The sequence below is a fragment of the Natator depressus genome, chromosome 14, assembly GCF_965152275.1.
Source record: "Natator depressus isolate rNatDep1 chromosome 14, rNatDep2.hap1, whole genome shotgun sequence".
In the NCBI taxonomy this organism is placed as follows: Eukaryota; Metazoa; Chordata; order Testudines; family Cheloniidae; genus Natator; species Natator depressus.
This window is the reverse complement of record NC_134247.1, coordinates 15,152,752-15,175,404: the sequence shown is the minus strand read 5'-3', so window position 1 is coordinate 15,175,404 and position 22,653 is coordinate 15,152,752. Positions and strand designations below refer to the sequence as shown.

The 22,653-nt window shown below is 46.8% G+C and overlaps 1 protein-coding gene across 3 annotated transcripts in view; it reads right to left on the bottom strand.

The window, feature by feature from the left end:
- LLGL2 (LLGL scribble cell polarity complex component 2) overlaps nt 1-22,653 on the bottom strand; it is a 63,261-nt gene that overhangs the window by 27,497 nt on the left and 13,111 nt on the right. For all 3 annotated transcript variants that reach the window (XM_074970769.1, XM_074970771.1, XM_074970770.1), the window contains exons 2-4: nt 18,615-18,720; nt 2,729-2,826; nt 1,326-1,407 (exon numbers count right to left, since the gene is read on the bottom strand). In XM_074970769.1, coding sequence (XP_074826870.1) covers nt 1,326-1,407; nt 2,729-2,826; nt 18,615-18,689 — 255 coding nt within the window. In that variant the 5' untranslated portion in view covers nt 18,690-18,720. The remainder of the gene's footprint in view (nt 1-1,325; nt 1,408-2,728; nt 2,827-18,614; nt 18,721-22,653) is intronic.

Below are 22,653 nucleotides of genomic sequence, written 5' to 3'. Positions count from 1 at the left end.
AAGCAATAAACCACTGCTATTCGGGGATTACCTCAGTTAATCCAGGATTCAGGAACCGGTCGCACAGAGCAGCGGGCTTACACAGTTTTATTCAGCAGAATTCTGCTGACTCAGGCAGTAAGGGACTTCGGGACTACACAGAATGGCCTGCAGGCTTAAAAGCATTTATTGTCTGCTTCTGTATCCAATATACCAGCAGGGAGGGATGAGGGTCTGATCCTCTGAAGGATGCAATATTAGCTGCACTTTCATCAGTTGGTAAATCCCACACTCTGCTACCTATTTCAGAGAGCTATGTTGTAGCTAGCACACAGTATTTACTTCCTTCATGGTTTGCTGAAGTGGGTACACACCCCTCCACACCCCTGCTTTGGGAGTTGCTGGTGTATTCCACTTCACCACTCATCCTGCATTCTTTGCGTCCAACTTCATTCTCAAGGGTGGTGCCACAGACTCCTTTTATGAGCCCAGCCCTGCCAGCTGTACATTCAAATGAAGCATTTTTTGCCTGCTGAAGCCACACCTGGTACAACATGCAATACTCCCTCATGGGAGTTTCAGTTTATACCATTAAATTTTGCGTGGTTTACTATCTAGAGAATTCACATCCTCTCATAATACAACACTGCTCTCCCCAAATGGGTGAGTCAGACAGTAAAAAGAAAAGGAGTACTTGGGGCACACTGGTCTGGTTGCGTGGGTGGGGGAGGAAGGGAGGAGGGCAGTTAGAAAGCCAACAGGCATCTGGGGAATTTTATCTTTCCATTTTTAGTTAGTGGTGAAGCCATACTATGCAAGAGCAAAGGAAGGAAGCCTAAAAGTGGCTAGGTTAGCCAAAGCATGTCAGGCCAAAGAATGATGAAACCTGCTGAACAGCAGCTGCTGTGTCACCTGGCGAGCACTACATAGCACAGAGGAAAAGGGATATACCACCACTACAGGAATGCAGGTTGCAATACAAAAGGGAGCCCTTTCAGACAGCCTCTTGCAACAGCAACTATCCTAATCCTGTTGCCACTACCACCAGATGCTTTCTGAGCTCAATTAAAGGTGCTCTCTCTATGTTTATGACTAACATCTTCACGACAATGGGTGCAATTTACAGCACAACGAACAACACTGCAGAGGCCTGTCACAGACCCAGCATTTCTAGGACACAGACATTACACAGCCCAAAAGGATTCTAGAACTCAGGGCTTGGAGGTGAGTCCATCCATCCTCCATTTTCAAGTCAATGGGTTTTCAAAGCTGCTCTCTCTTACACACACACACACACACAGTAACTGAGGTATATGAATTCCATGAGGTATATGAATTCCACTCACCTGGCCGGGAATAAAGTGTATCTGCATGACGGTATTATTCTCTTCATGTAAACCCATAAACTCCACCCCAGGAGCACCATATCTGAAATGTTTGTTGAGGATCAACAGTATTAAAGATCACCCACAGCTACAATCACTTGAGGAGCAGTTGCTAGCAAATGAGATGAGATTTAGTTAGAAACCGAGTGGAATCAGTGGTGATCATAGATTCCTTTGAATCCATACATGCCTAGTTCAAGTTTAGTGTGCACACAACAATGGAAAGCAAGTACAGGAGTTTTTACTTGGTAGTTTGGGGGAGATGTAGAAAGGGTGGCTGGACCCTGCTTTCTCCAAAGGTTGTTAGTGGTTTCCCACACACTTCAATCCCTGCTTAACCAATCTGTAACCAGGAGACAGATGGCTAACGCCTTCCTGCAGAGCTCAGCCTCTCTGAACACAAACAGTGCTGGAAATGATTAAGCAAGCAGACAGCTCTAACTTTTCCTTTCTGGGTTGGAGTGAACGCCTCTTTCATTCCAAACTCAGCTGGCCTTGTGTCATGGGAACCGCCTCTCAATGCCTTTGTGAATACACAATACACGCTATCCTGGGACTGGACAAACTGCCTTCAACAGTTTTACTTCTGGCCCAACATTAGGGGACTCTAATCCAGAAAGCAGAATGTCTTCATGGCTTAAACTTCAACCTTTGAGATGGTATTCATTAAAAAAAATAGTCTCCCTCTCCCACTTTACAGTATTAAGATAGCCTTGGAGTTTACAATAAGGGACAATTTGGTTTTAAGGCCAGAAAGGATCATTATGCTCATCTAGTCTGATCCTCCACATACGATCTTACTTGCTAAAAGGAATTTGTTGTATGCAGTGTTATTGTAACCATGTTGGTCCCAGGATATTAGAGAGGCAAGGTGGGCGAGGGAATATCTTTTATTGGGCCAACTTCTGTTGGTGAGAGAGACAAGCTTTTGAGTTGAGTTTACACAGAGCTCGTCTTCAGGTCTGACCAATAAAAGATATTACCTCACCCATCTTCTCTCTCTAAAAGGAATCAGATCACTTTACCCGCTTTTACTGCTTCCATATAATACATACAAATGTTAAATGCATTATATGAACACAATTACATATAAAAATGGATAAGGGAAAACAAGATTCATTAGTCATGTTCCATGTACTTTGCTCATTTCTGAAGATCATATATTCCACTACAGACAAAAATAAGGTGAAAAATTAAGCAAGAGTAATTAACCATCTCTCTAAAAGCAGTGCTAGAGCTCAAACAGAAGGGTTACTGAGGTTACTGGGTGAGGTTCTTTGCTTTGTTTGTGGGATAAAACTCCAGACAATGTGAGAATCCAGCCTGACACTGCAAGTTCTAAATCACATGTGTAGAAAGGATACAGTTTGATGGCTCCTGATCTGGTCCCGATAGCCATAAGATGGAGAGAGGGGCTATATCCCAATGCACTGGGCTGGTGAGGAAATCCATGTTCTACAGTCTGGTGAAAACAAAAAACACCTCAAGAACATGTAGTGTCATGGGCATTGTGCATCATACATGGACAGAAAAGCCAGAAATTAAATATGGTTTAGTTGTTTCAAATATAGCAGGTTCAAAGATAATGTTTTAAGTCAAAATATGCTCCAACAGAAGAAGTTTGATTCTCAGCTCAGCTCTGTCAGTAACCATCAAATCTACTTACCAAGATCTCCTGGTTATTCAGTACAGATGCATAAAATACTGCAACTTTTACCACAATAGAAATGGCAAAGGAATATTCCAAAACAAGGATCCAGTTGGACTCCTCATGTTTTATAAGGGTTATAAACTTAGAAATTCGCCTGAGCACAACCTACAAGACTCACTACACTGCACGCAGTCAATCCTCTTATCAACTCCACTCCACTCCAAGTCACCTTTGTTAAATCATGATTCAAGCTCTGGACATCTCCAGAGTTCATGGCTGAAACCGACTGATAATTACAGCTTGAGTTTCAGTCAAGTTAGACTTCCAAAAAGTCAGCCTGTATAACATCCTCTTATGCATGGGTGCCAGGTTTGTATAATTTTTGGTCGTGCCCAGAACAGGTCCAAGCAGAGCCATCCTGTCTCTCGGACAGACTGGGGAAACCAACCCAGGGCCTGTGCTTCAGGGGCACGTGGGATCCAGGATGGCCTGGGGGGCTAGCGGGGAGCCTGGTGCCAGTAGCAGTGAGTGACCTGGCCCCAGCCCAGCCAGCTTCCAGTGTCGTTTGGAGGAGGGGACGGAAACCGGAAAGAGGCGGGGAGGGGACTTGGGGTAGAATGGGGGAGGGGAGGGAGCAGAGCAGGGCCGGGAAGAGGCAGGGCGGGGGTGGAGCAGGCCCAGGTTGCTTGCTGCTGCTGGCGCCAGGCCCCCTGCTAACACCCCAGGCCGCCCTGGAGCCTGCATCCCCCTGAAGTGCAGGATCCCCCGAAGTGTGGAGCCCAGGGTGGATGCCCAATTTCCTGGTGCAAGTGCTGGAGGAGCCAACTGCGGGGGGGGAGCTTTTCTTGACCTGCTGCTCACAAACCGGGAAGAATTAGTAGGGGAAGCAAAAGCGGATGGGAATCTGGGAGGCAGTGACCATGAGTTGGTCGAGTTCAGGATCCTGACACAGGGAAGAAAGGTGAGCAGCAGAATACGGACCCTGGACTTCAGGAAAGCAGACTTCTACCCATCAGTTCCCTGAGGGAGTCAGATCCCCTGGGGGAATAACATGAGGGGGAAAGGAGTCCAGGAGAGCTGGCTGTATTTCAAAGAATCCCTATTGAGGTTACAGGGACAAACCATCCCGATGTGTCGAAAGAATAGTAAATATGGCAGGCGACCAGCTTGGCTTAACGGTGAAATCCTTGCGGATCTTAAACATAAAAAAGAAGCTTACAAGAAGTGGAAGATTGGACAGATGACCAGGGAAGAGTATAAAAATATTGCTCGGGCATGTAGGAATGAAATCAGGAGGGCCAAATCACACCTGGAGCTGCAGCTAGCAAGATATATTAAGAGTAACAAGAAGGGTTTCTTCAGATATGTTGGCAACAAGAAGAAAGCCAAGGAAAGTGTGGGCCCCTTACTGAATGAGGGAGGCAACCTAGTGACAGAGGATGTGGAAAAAGCTAATGTACTCAATGCTTTCTTTGCCTCTGTCTTCACGAACAAGGTCAGCTCCCAGACTGCTGCGCTGGGCAACACAGCATGGGGAGTAGGTGGCCAGCCCTCTGTGGAGAAAGAGGTGGTTAGGGACTATTTAGAAAAGCTGGACGTGCACAAGTCCATGGGGCCGGATGCGTTGCATCCGAGAGTGCTAAAGGAATTGGCGGCTGTGATTGCAGAGCCATTGGCCATTATCTTTGAAAACTCGTGGCGAACGGGGGAAGTCCCGGATGACTGGAAAAAGGCTAATGTAGTGCCAATCTTTAAAAAAAGGGAAGAAGGAGGATTCTGGGAACTACAGGCCAGTCAGCCTCACCTCAGTCCCCGGAAAAATCATGGAGCAGGTCCTCAAGGAATCTATCCTGAAGCACTTACACGAGAGGAAAGTGATCAGGAACAGTCAGCATGGATTCACCAAGGGAAAGGTCATGCCTGACTAATCTAATCGCCTCCTATGATGAGATTACTGGTTCTGTGGATGAAGGGAAATCAGTGGATGTATTGTTTCTTGACTTTAGCAAAGCTTTTGACAGTCTCCCACAGTATTCTTGTCAGCAAGTTAAAGAAGTATGGGCTGGATGAATGCACTATAAGGTGGGTAGAAAGTTGGCTAGATTGTCGGGCTCAACGGGTAGTGATCAATGGCTCCATATCTAGTTGGCAGCCGGTATCAAGTGGAGTGCCCCAAGGGTCGGTCCTGGGGCCGGTTTTGTTCAATATCTTCATAAATGATCTGGAGGATGGTGTGGATTGCACTCTCAGCAAATTTGCGGATGATACTAAACTAGGAGGAGTGGTAGATACGGTGGCAGGTAGGGATAGGATACAGCGGGACCTAGACAAATTGGAGGATTGGGCCAAAAGAAATCTGATGAGGTTCAGCAAGGATAAGTGCAGGGTCCTGCACTTAGGACGGAAGAATCCAATGCACCACTACAGACTAGGGACCGAATGGCTAGGCAGCAGTTCTGCGGAAAAGGACCTAGGGGTGACAGTGGACGAGAAGCTGGATATGAGTCAACAGTGTGCCCTTGTTGCCAAGAAGGCCAACGGCATTTTGGGATGTATAAGTAGGGGCATAGCCAGCAGATCGAGGGACGTGATCGTTCCCCTCTATTCGACATTGGTGAGGCCTCATCTGGAGTACTGTGTCCAGTTTTAGGCCTCACACTACAAGAAGGATGTGGATAAATTGGAGAGAGTCCAGCGAAGGGCAACAAAAATGATTAGGGGTCTGGAACACATGACTTATGAGGAGAGGCTGAGGGAACTGGGATTGTTTAGTCTGCAAAAGAGAAGAATGAGGGGGGATTTGATAGCTGCTTTCAACTACCTGAGAGGTGATTCCAAAGAGGATGGTTCTAGACTATTCTCAGTGGTAGAAGATGACAGGACAAGGAGTAATGGTCTCAAGTTGCAGTGGGGGAGGTTTAGGTTGGATATTAGGAAAAACTTTTTCACTAGGAGGGTGGTGAAACACTGGAATGCGTTACCTAGGGAGGTGGTAGAATCTCCTTCCTTAGAAGTTTTTAAGGTCAGGCTTGACAAAGCCCTGGCTGGGATGATTTAATTGGGGATTGGTCCTGCTTTGAGCAGGGGGTTGGACTAGATGACCTCCTGAGGTCCCTTCCAACCCTGATATTCTATGATTCTATGACAGGATGGCTCTGAAAATATAAACCCAAACATTGGTGGAGCCGGGCCCACATTCCTGAATATTGGTGAAGCAAGGGCACGACGGGCTCTCATAACTCGCCACCTATGCTCTTATGTATAGCTTGTATACCAATTCCTGTTAGCAGCCTTATGGTAAGTGCCCATAATGGACTCAACATACCAGCCAAGAAGGCAGCGTCCCACAGGGCAGTTGGGAAAACTAGTGAATCTGGATCCAATTCCCAAACATAGGAGGGGACACTGTGGGTTTTATTCATACTATTTAGAGGCCTATCAAGCCATATCAAACTAGCTCAGAGTACTGATTATAAAGAGATGTTCACAACTCTAGCGGATAAGAGCACAAAAAGCAGCTTGTTTGGTTTTAGTGACTGCCATAAATACATTCTTACACCAAAACACAGTTTGGAGTGGATATGTACTATCTATCTAGGAACGTAAAAAGTTTACTGAATATAAACACCTATGTAAAGTGTTTACAGAGTAAACAGTTCCTTAAAATTGCAGTCAGCAACTGTGGCACTACTGCAATTTGAAAACAGCTCAGATTCTAGTCTTCAGAAGTGCCAGTGTACAGTTGGCCCAAACCCTGGATATCTGAACATTATGTGGTCTTAAGATAGTAACTACAATTAGATCTGAAGAGAGCTGTAGGTTGTGGGCTTCCAGAGGGGATGTCATTTCTAAACAGACCACAGGACAAGTCAGAGAACAAATGGAGTGCCCCTTTACCTAGGGCATGGCTACACTTGCAGGTGTAGAGCGCTGGGCGTTAAACCCACCTTCGGAGAGCACAGTAGGGAAAGCGCTGCAGTCTGTCCACACTGACAGCTGCAAGTGCACTGGCGTGGCCACATTTGCAGTGGCATTGGGAGCGGTGCATTATGGGCAGCTATCCCACAGAGCACCTCTTCCCATTCTGTCGCTGTGGCTTATGGGAAGGGGGCAGGGGGGCATTCTGGGTCCTGTCCCAATGCCCCATGATGCATCGGTTCGCATCCCAGCAATCCTTGTGCTTCCGTCCACATTTGGTGCCATCTTTCAACATTTTTTGTTGTCTTCCCTTTCGGTCTGCGGGAATGGAACCTGAACTGCTGAGGAGTATGCTGACGAGTCTCTCCAGCATGTCACGTTTGGCAGTCGAGTTATTCCTTATGATCCAAAGTGACAGTGAGGGCTCCAACGAGGATATTGACTCAAGTAACGCATATGACATGAGTTTGCCTGTGGCATTCACGGATGTGCTCACCACCGTGGAACGCCGCTTTTGGGCTTGGGAAACAAGCACTGAGTGGTGGGATCACATCGTCATGCAAGTCTGGGATGAATAGGAGTGGCTGCAGAACTTTCGGATGAGAAAAGCCACTTTCATGGGACTGTGTGAGGAGTTCGCCCCCACCCTGCAGCGCAAGGACACAAGATTGAGAGCTGCCCTGACGGTGGAGAAGCAGGTGGCTATTGCAGTTTGGAAGCTAGCAACTCCACACAGCTACCGATTGGTGGCTAACCAGTTTGGAGTGGGAAAGTCAACCGTTGGAATCGTGTTGATGCAAGTTTGCAGGGCCATTAATCGCATCCTGCTCAGAAGAATCGTGACTCTGGGTAACGTGCATGACGTTGTGGATGGCTTTGCACAAATGGGCTTCCTTAACTGCAGAGGGGCGATAGATGGCATACATATTCCAATTTCGGCACCAGCCCACCTAGCCTCTGAGTACATTAATCAGAAGGGATATTTTTCTATGGTTCTCCAGCCGCTTGTGGATCACCGTGGGAGTTTCATTGACATTAACACAGGCTGGCCCGGAAAGGTCATGACGTATGCATCTTTCAGAACACTGGCCTATTCAGGAAGCTGCAAGCCAGGACTTTTTTCCCCAGACCAGATGATCACCGTACAGGAAGTTGAAATGCCCATTGTGATCCTTGGAGACCCGCCCACCCTTTAATGCCGTGGCTCATGAAACCCTACACAGGGAGCCTTGACAGCCGCAATGAGTGGTTCAATAACAGGCTGAGCCGGCGCAGAATGACTGTGGAGTGTGCTTTTGGCCGTTTAAAGGGCCGCTGGCACTCTGTGTGGGAAGCTGGACCTAGTCGATGACCACTTCCCCATGGTTATATCCGTGTGCTGTACCCTCCAAAACATTTGTGAAGGGAAGGGTGAACGATTCACTCAGGCATGGAACTCGGAGGTTCAACACCTGGAGGCTGAATTTGAATAGCCAGAGAGCAGGGCTATTAGAGGGGCCCAGCATGGGGCTGCAAGGATTAGGGATGCCTTGAGGGAGCAATTTGAGGCTGAAAGCCTCCAGTAAATGTCTGGAGCCCTGCATGGGAGTTAAGTGCAGTGGTTCCAATGTTAGTAGGAATCTGTTTGCACTGCGCTGACTTGCGGTGCCTGTTTCTTTCCTGGGCTAAGGTATCTTTTACTTTATGCAAAAATAAAGAATGTTTTCAAAGCCAAAAAATCCATTTATTGAAAAGAAACACAACTGCTTGGGAAACAGAAAGGGCAAGGGGGTGGGGTGGGGAACGGTACAATCACAGATTTGCATATGTCCTGTTATCATACTCAGTGTTCCCGTCTGGAGTGCTGCACAAGGAGTGCTGCACTTCAGGATGTCTATACTACACGGTGATAGGGGTTGAGTGCAGTGGGTAAGGGTCGTAGCTTTTGTGCCGGCGCTCCTCATTCTGCTGGTGGATCCTCCTTTCACTGTCCTGCCACTCCTGCACTTGTTGATTTTCATTACTTGAATGCTGCATTACTTCATGCAACACGTCTTCCTTGCTTCTACGTGGCCTCTTTCTGATTTTTTGGAGTCCTTCGGCCGGTGATAACATGCATGGCTGAGATCTCAACGTTGCATCTGTAAAGGCAAAATGCAACACTTAACAGAGGCAGCATTGTTCACACCAGACAGAGCAATGATTCCCTCGTACTTAAGGGCAAGCACAGTCTACACAATAGCATAAATTTGCCCATCCCAAAGCGAGTGCACATAACCCACAGGAGCCCCAAAATGGTGAATAAGCACAGGGTCAAACGTGACTGATTGTTTCATGGCTGTACTGTCCTCTGGGTTTCTGTGCCTTGGGGAGAGCCAACAGCAGCAGGGGGCCTCTATACTGAACACTGTCCCCACATTTTCCAGAGGAGTTCATCCTGGAAGATATCTTGCTGCTGAGGGTGACCTGGGAAGCAAGGGAGGGTCTTCTACTGCAATGCAACTTCCGCCCTGGCCCATATGCAGCTTTTCTGTGTGCAGCAATGGTCCCCCCGCCCCTCACAGCACAGTGGCGCAGACAATTTAGCCTTACTGGGACAAGGACCACAGTGGCTCTCCCAAGAAACCTGCACAAGCGCATTGCCCAAGTTCTGGATGAGACCTTTGAAGAGATCTCTGAGGCAGATTACCACGATGTGAGAGCACATCAACTCCCTATTCTGCATCTAGGCATGCATGCAGCCCTAACCCTCCTCGCCCCAAGAGCCCGCACCGAATAACTTCCTTCCCAAAATAAAAGCTGCTTACCGGAACCTCATCTGGTGTTTGTCCTTCCCCCAGCACCGGCCACTGCAACTGGCTACCTTCCTCCTGGCTTGAGAGCAGCTCCTGGCTGCATGCATCTAGGGATTCTGGGGTGTCTTCCTCCACCTCAGCACCCTCGCTCTCACTTTGCTCCTCCTCCTCCTGCCTTGTTGAACTGGGCTCTAAAGTGCCCATGGTGGTACTTTGAGTGGAGGTGGGGTCGTCCCCAAGTATCGCGTCCAGATCTTTGTCGAAACGGCTGGTCACAGGGGCAGCACCGGAGCGCTGTTTGCCTTGCGGGCTTTGCGGTAGACATTCCGCAGCTCCTTCACTTTAACCCTGCACTAGAGTGTGTCCCAGTCATGGCCCCTTTCCATCATGTCCCTTGATATCTGCCCGAAGGTATCGTAATTCCTACGGCTGGAGCGCAGCTGGGACTGGACTGCTTCCTCCCCACACACACTGATGAGATCCAGCACCTCGCCATTGCTCCATGCTGGGGATCGCCTGGCGCATGGAGGCATGGTCACCTGGAAAGATTCACAGAGAGCACTCCAAGCTTTGCTGAGCAAACAGGAAGGGGATTTTCAAAATTCCCAGAAAATTTAAAGGGTGGGTCTGACGGTTGGTCACCTGAGGGCAGGGCAGTAGAGTTCAAAGAGATGACCAGAGTGGCTAGAACAGGCATTGTGGGACATTTCTGGAGGCCGATCAGAGCGCACTAACAGACCAGCGTGTCCACCCTGGCGCCGCTCCAGCAGGAGCGCACAAAACGTTATTCCACTCGCCGAGGTGGAGTGCCAGGAGTGCTCTAGCCGCGGAGTCACAGCGCTCTACGTGCCTTGCCAGTGTGGACAGGTAGTGAGCTAGTGCACCCGGAGCTCCTTTAATGCACTCTAACTCGCAAGTGTAGCCAAGCCCTTAGTCCCACATTTAGAAGTTATGCCAGCACAGCTACATCAGTTAGGATTGGGGGGAAGAGAGGGAGGGAGAATCTCACCCCTAACAGATATAGCTGTGCTGGTAAAATATCTAGTGAACATGCAGTTATACTGGCAAAAAGGTCCTTTCTGAGGGCAGGGAAAAGACGTAATTTATACCAGCAAAAGCTTATACTTATACTTGCTGGTATAAACTGCATTTCCTTTAGCATTCTCGCTGGTATAGTATACACACAAACCTTTTCTAGTAGATGGGGCCTGGTGTTAGAAGCATCATCTCAAACTGAAGAGCTCTTCCACTCTCTCATTTGTTTATTCTGTGTACAGTCAGTTTCCTCTGTGATGTGACCAAGAGTTCAAAAAAGGTACCACAAGCCATAGGAAAGGGGAAAAACATTTCAAGGTTTTTTTTTTTTTCTTTTTTTAAAAAACTAGTGAAGATTAGGTGGCAAATGGTCTGGAATGCAAACATGTCCTTCTGAGAGGAATGTGGGCAACAGCACATGAGCACAAGGAGCAAGTTTGGCAGTGAAGGCCTTAGCCTGTTACAGGACTAGCTTCATAGAGTGACCATGGAAAATAAATCTGGAATAAAAGGACCACAGATGCGAGTCCCTGCAACACTTTCTACCAACCCTCAATTACCTGATTTGGTTAATCCAATACCAGTAGAAAAGAAAGGAAACATTGCTCCACCCTAAAGTGGGCTGATTCTGTATATAAAGTAGCTTACAGTACAGTGTGCTACATAGGTGCTCAGTATTATCTGAGGACAAATACTCCTTTCTGCTTAAGATAGTTTGAATCCTTATCACTTGAAATGTGACATCTCAGGGCTGTGATATTTCCTAAGATTTCATTTAAACCCATACCTTGAAACAATATACAATACTCTCCCATTTTCCCCAATTACTAAGGTCTTGTCTACACGAAATAGGGTTTGACATGTGGCGATCGATGCATTGGCAGTCAATTTAGCGGGTCTAGTGAAGACCTGCTAAATCCACCGCAGATCACTCTCCTGTCGACTTCTGTACTCCACCTGAACGAGAAGTGCAAGGGGATTAGATGGGAGAGCATCTCCAGTCGACACTGCGTAGTGCGGACTCGACTGTAGGTAGATCTAAGTACGTTGACTTCAGCTACGTTATTCATGTAGCTGCAGTTGCATAACTTAGATCGATATCCCCCCATAGTGTAGTCTCAGTTTACTGATTCCGTTCAGTAACAGGACTGTGTGTTTTATTTTTAAGTAAGGTTTGCTCACATGTGATTCAAGAGAGACAGTTATTTCATTTACCACCACCTACGGTGAAGGTGTCTTCAGTGGAAATCTTGAGTGCAGTAACATTCAACCACAAATCTAAGCTAATAATGTTTATGCTACAACTGATATAGGTCACACTTGAACCCACATTTACGGAGGTAGAAGGCAAGCTGATTCATCTCAGTGGTATTCTACCATATTAAAACAGCACTAAATACCACAAATGCTTTTTCCCTGGATTTCTGTAACTTTAGGATAAGCATAAGCTGGCACCAGGCATAGAAATGATTCCAACTGTTGGTAAAACTGACATCTACACCTTGTCTAGAATGAAAGTCTATCACATGGGTTCATTTCAACCTCGCAATAAAAGATACAGCTATGCCGTTCTGGATTCCATGACCTCTAAAATCAATTCACCTCTTTTCCATCTGTGCTACATACAACACAAGTAATTTTTGTGCTGTAAAAGAGGTTGTCAAGAAGACCATTTAGATGCTGTTCATCTAAACAGCAGTGACAAGCTTTGTTGTCTTTGTTCCCAAATTTTCCTGATCCAAGAAATAAAACTATGAGGATTCTATCAGCACATTCTGCCTGTTCAGTTTCTAAATATGGTCCACTTAATGGAGCTCAAGGCCCAAGGGCAAAGAAATGCTTGGAAGATAGACACTTGCTTGCCACTGATTATAAAAAGTGGAAATGCAGTTCATGTGTCTTCCTCTCCCCCAGCTGCAAATACAAAAATCCTAATGCAAGGGTCAGAAGTGGTGTGCCGAGTCTTCATTTATTCACTCTGATTTAAGGTTTTGCGTACCAGTAATACATTTTAATGTTTTTAGAAGGTCTCTTTCTATAAGTCTAGAATATATAACTAAACTATTGTTGTATGTAAAGTAAATAAGGTTTTTAAAATGTTTAAGAAGCTTCATTTAAAAATTAAATTAAAATGCAGAGCCCCCTGGACAAGTGGCCAGGACCCAGGCAGCGTGAGTGCCACTGAAAATCAGCTCGTGTGCCGCCTTTGGCATGCGTGCCATAGGTTGCCTACCCCTGTCCCAATGCATGTCAAGGATACAGGAATATCCTGCCCACAACAAGTGCAAAACAGTTAGCTGCAGTTGAATGGGTTTATTTTAACAGCACTGCAGGTGTGCCTGTTGCTTTACAAACACAAGATAAGGCATCTGCAATTTAAGTGTGACCATGTACAAACAAAGGAGGGGAAAATGGATAAAATGAAGTTATTTGAATATGCATCATTGATGACTGGTGTGGGGTGTGCACTTCCAGGTTTGTTTGTTGTTTCTACTGTAGGCAAGAGGGCAGGAAGGACATTGTGGCAGGTTTGTTGCTGTGTTCAGCTTTGGCACTGTGACTTTGCATACAGATTTCTCTCTCCACTGATTAACCAAGATCTCTCTGCGGATTTCTTTCTCCTTGCAAATAGTACAGTGAAGCCAGAACTAAAGCAGCAGCTGTTTGGCTGTCCCTGTTTTCCCTCATTCATGTCTGGCTGATGAAAGCAGCCTGTACTTTAACCTGTTCAGCAGGTGAACCTCTAGTGGGGGAAGGGAGGATGAGAGTACAATAGAGCCTTTTACTGGTGCATATAAAGTACTGGTGTGACAGCAATGTTATCCCCTTCGCAAAAAGGACCTTTTTGTTTCTTTTAGGTGAGCTAGGAGGTTTCATTTTCATCCTCAAACTGCAAAAACTAGTTTCAAGTTCAGGGCAAGAGGAAGCCTGGTGTCAGCAGCATTTGTGAACAGAGGTGTTTCACTTTTGCCCATTACTTTCTTGCAGCAAATATAGCTAACAGCTGACTCAACCCAAACTGAAGTTGAATGGATTGGGCTCATAGCCGTTCCTCCTCCTTTCCCTCCCCTGCATTCCTATTCAAACGTTTTATGACAATGCAAAATAAAGGAACTGCATCTTTGTTAAATACTCCCTTTGAAGACAACAATGAGGCCAGTGGGTGTTAAATCTGTTTGACATAGTTCCTTATTCAGTGAGTTAAAATCAACCATCTATCACACCAGTTAGCAAAAGGGTTAAAGAGAAGGAAAAAATGCAGAGCACATCTCTGCCATAAATGACATGGAATGCTTCCAATTTCATAAGAAAAGGCGGGTGAAGTAATATCTTTTCTACTATAACCCAGTTTGGCAACTCAGCTGCAGGACAGGCTGGTTCACCTATGTGTTACCTATCATCTAATCAGACAATGCCAGTCTAAACATGCTTTGTCTTGCAGGATTGGGACTGAGCCAAAGGTATCAGATATTATGCTAAAAGCAGGATGAACTTTTTTAAAAAAAAAGTAGATTGTCAAGTACACAAACCTTTCACTCTGTGCTACCTATTGAGCTAAAAACAGATTCTTGCAACAGGTATATACAAGTAAGGGTAGTTCTTGGTCATACAGAGAGAGGTATGCAAAGCCAAGTCATCCACACAGAATGTGGAAAGACAATTATTTAAAGAGCACATGTTGTTACAAGAGTTTAATAGAAGAGAGGCTGGAAAGCTAGCCTGGCTGCACAGGTCAGTCTGTCAAAATTTTCTGGATTGTCCCATTTCTGACAACAGGTAAACTCTGGAGTGCAGACAGAAGAGGGAGGAGATGACAGAACCAAGCTGGGAGACATAAGCCTTTAAAATGCTTAAAATCCCAATTGAACAATTACATCAAGTTAGGCAGGAGGCATGTCCTTAAAGTAGCCCCATTCATTGCTGGTATAAGAAGATGCAACTCCACTGATTTCAATGGGATTACACCCTCATAGCCAATTCATTACTTGAGTATGTAGCTATAGTGATTTACTGCTAATTACCAACATCAGAACTACTGAATTTTACATCTAATATTGAATAAAGAGCAAGAATCAGCCAGGTCCGTGTTTTGATGGCGTTAGATACAGGTCTAAAATGAGAAACAACCCTCAGGAGATACAGCTAAACTGGGATGGAGAAGGAGCCAAAGCTAATGTTTAAAAAAAAAAATCCTTCTCCATAGCTGTAATCTTTCATACTGACCAATGCACAAAGCCACAGTCCAATAATCCCACTAAATGAAACAGGGCTCTCGGAGAAGTCTAGCTGGGAGGATTCAAAGGATGACTGGCTACACAAGACAGATTTTAGGGGAAGAAAGCATCCCAGAATATACAGCTCTATTTTAATTGGAGGACCACAACACTGTAGGTGTGGAGATCCCATAAGCACTGAAAAGGAAGCATCATTTGAGGAAATGTCAAGATCATGCTTTCTGAGACCATGTCTATTTGCCTGGTTTCTGCATCATAGGATTCTGGGACAGTCCAACAATTAAATGCTGTACAAGGAAAAATCCCAGAAATTTGTGTTCTAATTGATATACTAATGTCAGCAAAATAGGAACAGACAGTGCCCCAGGTTATTAGGGCATTATATTTTTGTCACCAAGATTCTGTCTACTACCCATTCAATTTTCTCCCTTACACTAATCAGTCAGTATTTACACTACTCGACTTTTGACGTACTGCACATACATCCCAGCATGGAAAGAAGTTAGACAAACTGAGGACTAGCTTGTGCCCATACTGATAGAATGACAAGCTCTGTATCGGGGTGAAGGAGGAGGATACATCTCAGCCTCAAGAGAAGAAATTGTCCCCTTCTCTTTATTCACTGGAGTGCTCCTGTTTATTTTTGTAGTACAAATCTGTTAGAGCAGGCAGTACTGGGTTTACAATGGTGCCAATGGCACCATGGAGCTGGGCTCATGCTCAGAAGGGGCCCCGGCCTGCTCCACTAGCACTGTGCCCCTAAACCCCATCAGCCTGCTGGCTACCCCCCACCCACCACTTGCTCCGCTTGGCCTGTCCCCCGTCTGGCAGAGGGCTCCTCTCCACCCCCTGGACCCACCCACTGGCTCCTCTCTGCCCCCTGGCCAGACCCCAGTGCACCTCCAGCTCTGGACAGTCTCTACTTCCCACCATCTGTGGGGCCCCGCCTGTCGCCCCGGAGCTGAGCTGCCTGGGACTGATGCAGAAGCCTGGCCAATCGTGGGGGCAGGGGAGACCCGGGGTGGGGACAGGACGGGATGGGACGACTTGGCTGAGGCCCTCCAGGCAAGTGGGTCCTGAGGGAGCCCGGCCGGGACAGACCCTGGCCTGACTGATCCCACCCCTCCCGAGGGGCTGGAGTAATTCCCTGCCCTGGGACCAGCCCTGGCTGTGCTGCCGGCTCTGCCGGGCAGAGTCAGGTCCCAGTAGGGCTGGTGAGTGCAGCCGGGAGGCAAGGTGTGGGGGAGTGAGTCTTGGGGGGGGGGGGGTCCAGGGGGACTGTGGCCTTAGGGAGTTGGGGTGGTGTTCATGTTGGGCAGGGGGGCTGTGTGGTGCGGCATGGCCAGTCCTCAAAGGGAAGGGGCATGCTGGCAGCACAGGGCCGGGTGGGCCACTGTGCGTCTGGCAACTTCTGGTTTGTAAATACTGCCCTCGCACTGAGCTGAGCGGAGCGGGGCCGCCCTTGCCATTCCATGCCCCTGGCTGGCCACTCGCTCTGGGGACTGACCTCTGTGTGCCATGCTCCATTGCCTCCATGGGGGCCCACAGATATGTTTGGCGCCGGGCCTACAAAAGATTAATCTGGCCCTGAAAGCAGGTAGGTCTACACAGCAGCTGGGGTAGGTGCTTCCCAGCACTGGTAAACAGACATGCACTGGCTCTGCTCAAGTTAGTGCACTAAAGACAGCAATGTGGCTGCAGCAGCATGGGCTAGCCATGCAAGTACATCCTCAGGGGGTTGGGCAGGATTGTACTCTGGCAGCTAGCCCATGCCACCGAAGTGACACTACTATTTTTAGCATGTTAGCTGCGGCAGAGCTAGTGAATGTCTGTCTACCTGCATTGGGAAGCACCATCCCAACTGCCATGTAGACGTAGCCTTACTTGTAGTTACTGCATCAGCATATCCCACTCATATAAGTAGCACTATGAATTTATATGTACAAAATGGATTCACATTTAACCTTTATACAAGAATGTGCAATAAGAGAACTATGGTGGGAATACCTTGTGTCTGTTCTGTGACCAGATTTTATGTTATATAGTATTAGCCCTCAAAAGCAATACGTGTAGTAGTACTTAACAAATATGATTAACAGACATAAGAGATACAACCTGACTGCACTGATTAGATACTGTAGACTCTCAACTGAAATTAGATAAAGAATCTGAGCTGTTACTAGTCCCTTCCCAGACAAGTTCTTATCCGGCATTATATTTGAGGACTTTTGAAGAATAAATTCATGAAAGTGCTAAAGAACAGAAACTTAAGTGTTCATGAAGCTTGACCTTCATGTTGAAAACAAGGACCATTCACGAGCAATAGAAAACATTAACCTCTTGGCTCCTCAAAGTCATAACCTCTGACATGCCAAACCCTAAGTCTGACTTTTTAGGACCTGCCAGTCTTATGGAGGTCTCCATTATATCTAAAGTTTGCTTCTCTGAAATCCTTTCTATTATCGCTCTACCGGTAATAATGGAAGACAACAAGATTTATAGCCATATCTTTGCTGGGAAAAAGGTGTAAAAAATGACAAAGGATTCCTTGCTAGAAAAGCAAACTGTAGATTCTCCTAGCAGTAAGTGTTTCCAATCAATCCCTTGCTAACAAAGAAGAGTGTATAAGGGGTCATTTTTGCTTAAATACTGTGACTAACTACAAATAATAAATTACTAAAAAGTAGTGTCTTAGGCAGAAAGTCACCATCTTGTAAATATCACATTTTCCTTTGTAGGACTAAATCAAATACCACCACCAAAGTCAGAAAGCATCACAAAGCAGAGAAAGATATAGCTGTGAAGGTATTCTCGGCATTTTACAAACAGGCAGACAAGGTTCCCTAACTAAATAGAACTCTCCAAGTGCTGGGTGGATACCAGTGCTCAGAGAGGGCTGTTCCCTGTTTGCAGAGAATGGAACCTCCACAAAAACCTGGATGTGCAGCTTCTGAACTGGCAGGACAACAGCGCAGTCACATTTGCCACAAGAGCTGCCTATATAGCCTCCCCTATTTGAATCCCAGGTACTCACTTCTGCATTAACCAATTGAAGTATGGCCTGAGAACAGGACACCTAAAATCTAATCGTGGCTCTGACAAGAGACTCCTTCAGTGGTGTCAGCCAAGTCACAGCTTCTCCATCTCAGTCCTTTCCCAGGTGACACCGTTGGTACAATGGGAATAATATTTACTTCCTTCATAGAGGTGTTGTGAGAACATGTGTAGCACTTTAAAGACTCAAAACACTGTGAAAGTCCTATGTATTAGTCACAGCAAGACTATGGTCACACTGAAATAATCTCCTCACTCCCTCAAAGAGAAAATGCTAGTAACCTGTTTTCTCATGGACACAGACCTAAAACCAAGAATGTGGTATCTCAAAGCCCAGGACTGGCCTGAGAGCTTAAGACATGCACACGTACAAACATGTTTGCATCAGATTGCAAAAAAAAAAAAAAACCCCAAAAAAACCCCAGCTTTGATTTACCACATACGAAGACAATCCACCTCTGTTGTATCTAGATTTTCCATACATACCTGAATGAACCTTCCCTCCTTTCTCTTCAGTGACTATGGACAGATTTGCTCTTTCATGCTTGTTTCCCTTAAAGCTCATTTGAAGAGCCCACCATACCTTGTTAAACTGGAAAAGGTCACGCTTGAGCCTCTCTCTTACAGGATCATGTCCGTGTCTCAAAAATCTTCTCATTTTCCCTCTTTAACCACCTGGCACCAGAAACCTAGTAAAAAAGCAAAATCATGTTTAAACAAGTGGGATTTTAGAGTGTAAAAAAAAAAAAACCAATCAGAATTGGGTCCTTTATTTTGTTTCAGCAAGTAACACGGAATTCATCAGGCCTGGATGAGACAGCACAGCTATATGGGGAGTTAACAGGGACTAAAACGCAACACCACTGCAGCACACTATCCCAGATAGTAGGATTTGGTTTGCATAATCCCTTTTTTATGCTACTCAATTCTAGAATCCCTGTGGCTTTTAAAAACAAACAATGCAGTTTACACTTTGCCACTTTTTTTAAATCTCTTCACCCGGCCTTGTCCAAGAAAGATGACAAGTGACAGAATGCAAAAGGATACCACAGCAGTCAGATAAATGTTTAAAGAAACCAGCTCAAAAAGCCACCTAACTTCCAGAGTTGGTGGCAGCATAGACTAGTATCAGTTTTTACCCCAGATAACCCTATGGCTACTGAGCTGAGGAGGGGAAAGTAAACATCTTAGGCTGGCATTACGGGTATAGCATAAGGAGCTGGTGTTGCCTGGAACGTAGTTAGGTTAATTATTAGCCTGCTTCTGTAAATCATCAAGCTTAATCCTCTACTAAGGGGGAAGGGGGAGAGAATAGTACACCTGTGCCTCAGTGCAGTGCTACAAGAAAGTATAGTGCTCTGTACCTTGTAAATTCTACCACTTCACCAACATTTTATGATCCACTCAGAGCACCTAATGCAGAAATAAAAAGCCCTGCCCTAGCATACCAGCAACACCACCTGGGACAGCAGGATATGGATTCTAGTATTCAGCCAGTGCAGCAAAGGTAGCACCTTATGTCACTCTCCAGGACAGAAAGGAGTACAGCAAATGGGTAGAACCTGAAGATTCAGACCTAGGGTGTGGATTTTTCCCAAGGAAGGGGTGTGTACATATGTGGAGCAAGTTGGAAATTTATATAGTGTGATTGTTTCCAGAGCGTTTAAAATGAGTGTCAGAACTTGCCAGGAAGGAGAGTTATTCTTTATATCTGTGCCCCAGCCTACATGGGGCCTGGGACATTTGACTCAAATCACTGGACTGGACAGGTAATTTAAAGCACTATCCACCCACAATGATCTGAGAAGGAGCAGAATAGAGAAAGCCTTTGCAGCATCTTGGTGCTTCTATTACCCCACTTCTATATAAATAAGTGGGAATCCATCTCTGCATTCCTGCCAGTTATGAGGTAATCAACCAAAGGCCATAAATCAGCCACTCATTCCTGCAGGGTTTTATTATACCTCCCAGCAAGGCCAGCAGAAGTGTAAATTTAAAGAGCAAACCAAAAGTACAACACTGACAAAATCCGCAAGTTCTGGTAAGCAAACAGCTCTGTCTTTTCTGCATGTCAGATATCAAGGTGTAATCCCAATGTACAGTCCTGGGTTTGCACCTCCACTTGCCACTAGGGGCTAGGATACTTCAGTATCACTAGCATGTAGAAGGTTGGTTTGGGTGGAGCACCATTTAGACTGGTGAAGGAAGGAGGGAGCAAAGGGATGGATCAGGCCATTGTAGCAGTAAGATCCTGACAGGAGCTTAGAGCAGGCTCAGATAGTCCATGAATAACTCAGCGCATCATTACTATTACAGCAATATCGGATCTGATTTTCAGAGATGCCAAGCACCTGCACCTCCTTCCTACTGACTTCAGTGGAGTTACGGATGCTCAGCACTTCTGAAAGTCAGGGTTATAGCAATTACCCCCAGAACAATCCCAGAGCTCAACCTGCAACATCTCTAATCAAACACACAGTACATTTTCAGGTTCACAAATGAAAGGAAAGGAACCCACCATGATCTCCTCGCTGCCCCAGTATCTAGAGATATTAGCAGGTACCACCTAATCATCAGCTTTCCTTGAATGATCCCTTACAATATGAGCTAACTACTTATGCAAAACAATCTGTTCCACCTTGCATTTTGCTGTGATACTGGGAGCACCTTTCCCAGGCCTGAAGAAGAGTTCTGTGGCTCAAAAGCTCATCTCACCCCAACAGGAAGTTGATCTAATAAAAGAACAGATTTAATAATTTTATTAAGATAATGTTGAAGTAAAAAGAAAACGGTACAGAGTTCAAGCATAGAAGTTTCTGGTTATCAGGGATTAAGGTACAGATTATCAAGGGGTGCGAAATTCGGTTTAGGAACGGGTGGCGTAAGGAATACATAATCTGCAATCTCCCCGATTGGGGGTAAAAGTTTAACCGGTCAAAGTACAGACATTGAGATATGGGGGTATGTTGTCCATACAATGGCTATATTCAGGTGTGGAGTATAATGAGTGGATACAATGATGGGGATGGATCTACCCTCATTTGGTAGGATTTAATGTTCAGTGAGTTTATGGTTCCAGTTCATATGGTCCAATGGAAAAAAGTCTCTCAGTCCCTTTCCCATAGTTGATGCACGACGTCGTACCGGCTCACACCTCCTGGTACTGTCGGTGGCTGGTGATGTGTTCGATGTAGATGTCCCTGGACCATCAGATGGTGTCCGAGACCGTGAGGCGCCACATGAGCCGTGCGTAGCGTCGACTGATCCCACGGGTCCGCAGCACACGCTCGTTGCAGGGGTCCCAAGCACCCAGGGCTCAGACGATCAGGGCATCCATCTGCACCTTGTAGCCCTTCGCTCTCAGGGTATCGGCCAGAGGGGTGTATTTTTCCAGCTTACGAGCTCGGGCTTCACGGAAGGCTGGGGTCCTGATCTCGAGCGAGACCGTGATGTCGACAAGGATGATCTTTTTCTGGGCCTCGTCAGTGACTACCACGTCAGGTCGCAACTGGCTGTCAGTACCGGGGATGGCGCAGTTCACGGCGACCTCCCCCAGGCGCTGTGCAATGGCTTTCACTAGGTGGTTCTGGATGGCACTGTGGCACAGCTGCCAGGCTCTGTAGTGGGGCTTGTAGCTGCACAGGACGTGGGGCAGGGTCTCATTGGAGTAACCGCACTTCCTGCAACGCTCGTCTCGGCTCCCACGGTGGACGGCTCCGTTGAGCGGGACGCAGTTGAGCCGGGCGCGGTGGATGAACCGCCAGTCGGCGAAACGGGTGCAGCCGCCTCCGGCGAGGAAGTGGTTGCTGGCATCCCACTTGCTGGTCACTTTGAAGGCTTCACCCTGGTCCGATTTACGCTTCAGGGCTTCCATGTACAGCGAGTGGATGGCTGCCTTCAGGGTCCTCTCCAGCATGCCCCTGGCGCTCAGGGTGATGATGGTGTTGTCCTCAGACCTGATCTGCGGCACCAGGACTCCCAGCTCCTGGCGCTCCTCGCACCACTCCCAGTGGCAGCCGATGCGCTTCCCCAGGCGACGCGTGGCATTGCGAGCGCAGGACCACAGTGAAGCGATGTCGCGCCTGTCCCGTCCGAATTCGCCATCCAGGGAACCGCTCAGGAAGCTGGCGGTGTCTTGGTTGGAGGGGGCTCTGCCGATCCCCTTCTTTGTTGCGTCATGGAGGGCATTTGCTGCGATGTTCCTTACCATGGCGTCGGGACATGTCAGCAGGCGGAAGGCGTGGGTGATCACCGCGATGTCACACAGGTCACCCATGCGGGGGACATTGGCACCTCCATGCCTGTGGGCGATATAAACCAGCTCGTTGCTGACTCTCTGAGGAAGGAACAGCGACTTCTTCATCAGCTGCCGGACGATCTTGTCTGCCTTGTTGAGAGGTACCTTCGCCACGGGGTATCCCCTTAGGACGAACGAGATGCGGGGGGATCAGGAAGGTTTACGTGACACATCTTGTCTCTCTAACATCCTGCGACCAACACAGCTACAACTACACAGGATACAGCTTTCCAATTGTCATTCCTGCATGCGTTCTTCCCTATCCATTCCCCACTGACAGAGAAGGGAGAGTAAACCTGAGGTGCTTGGTATATTTGCATGATTG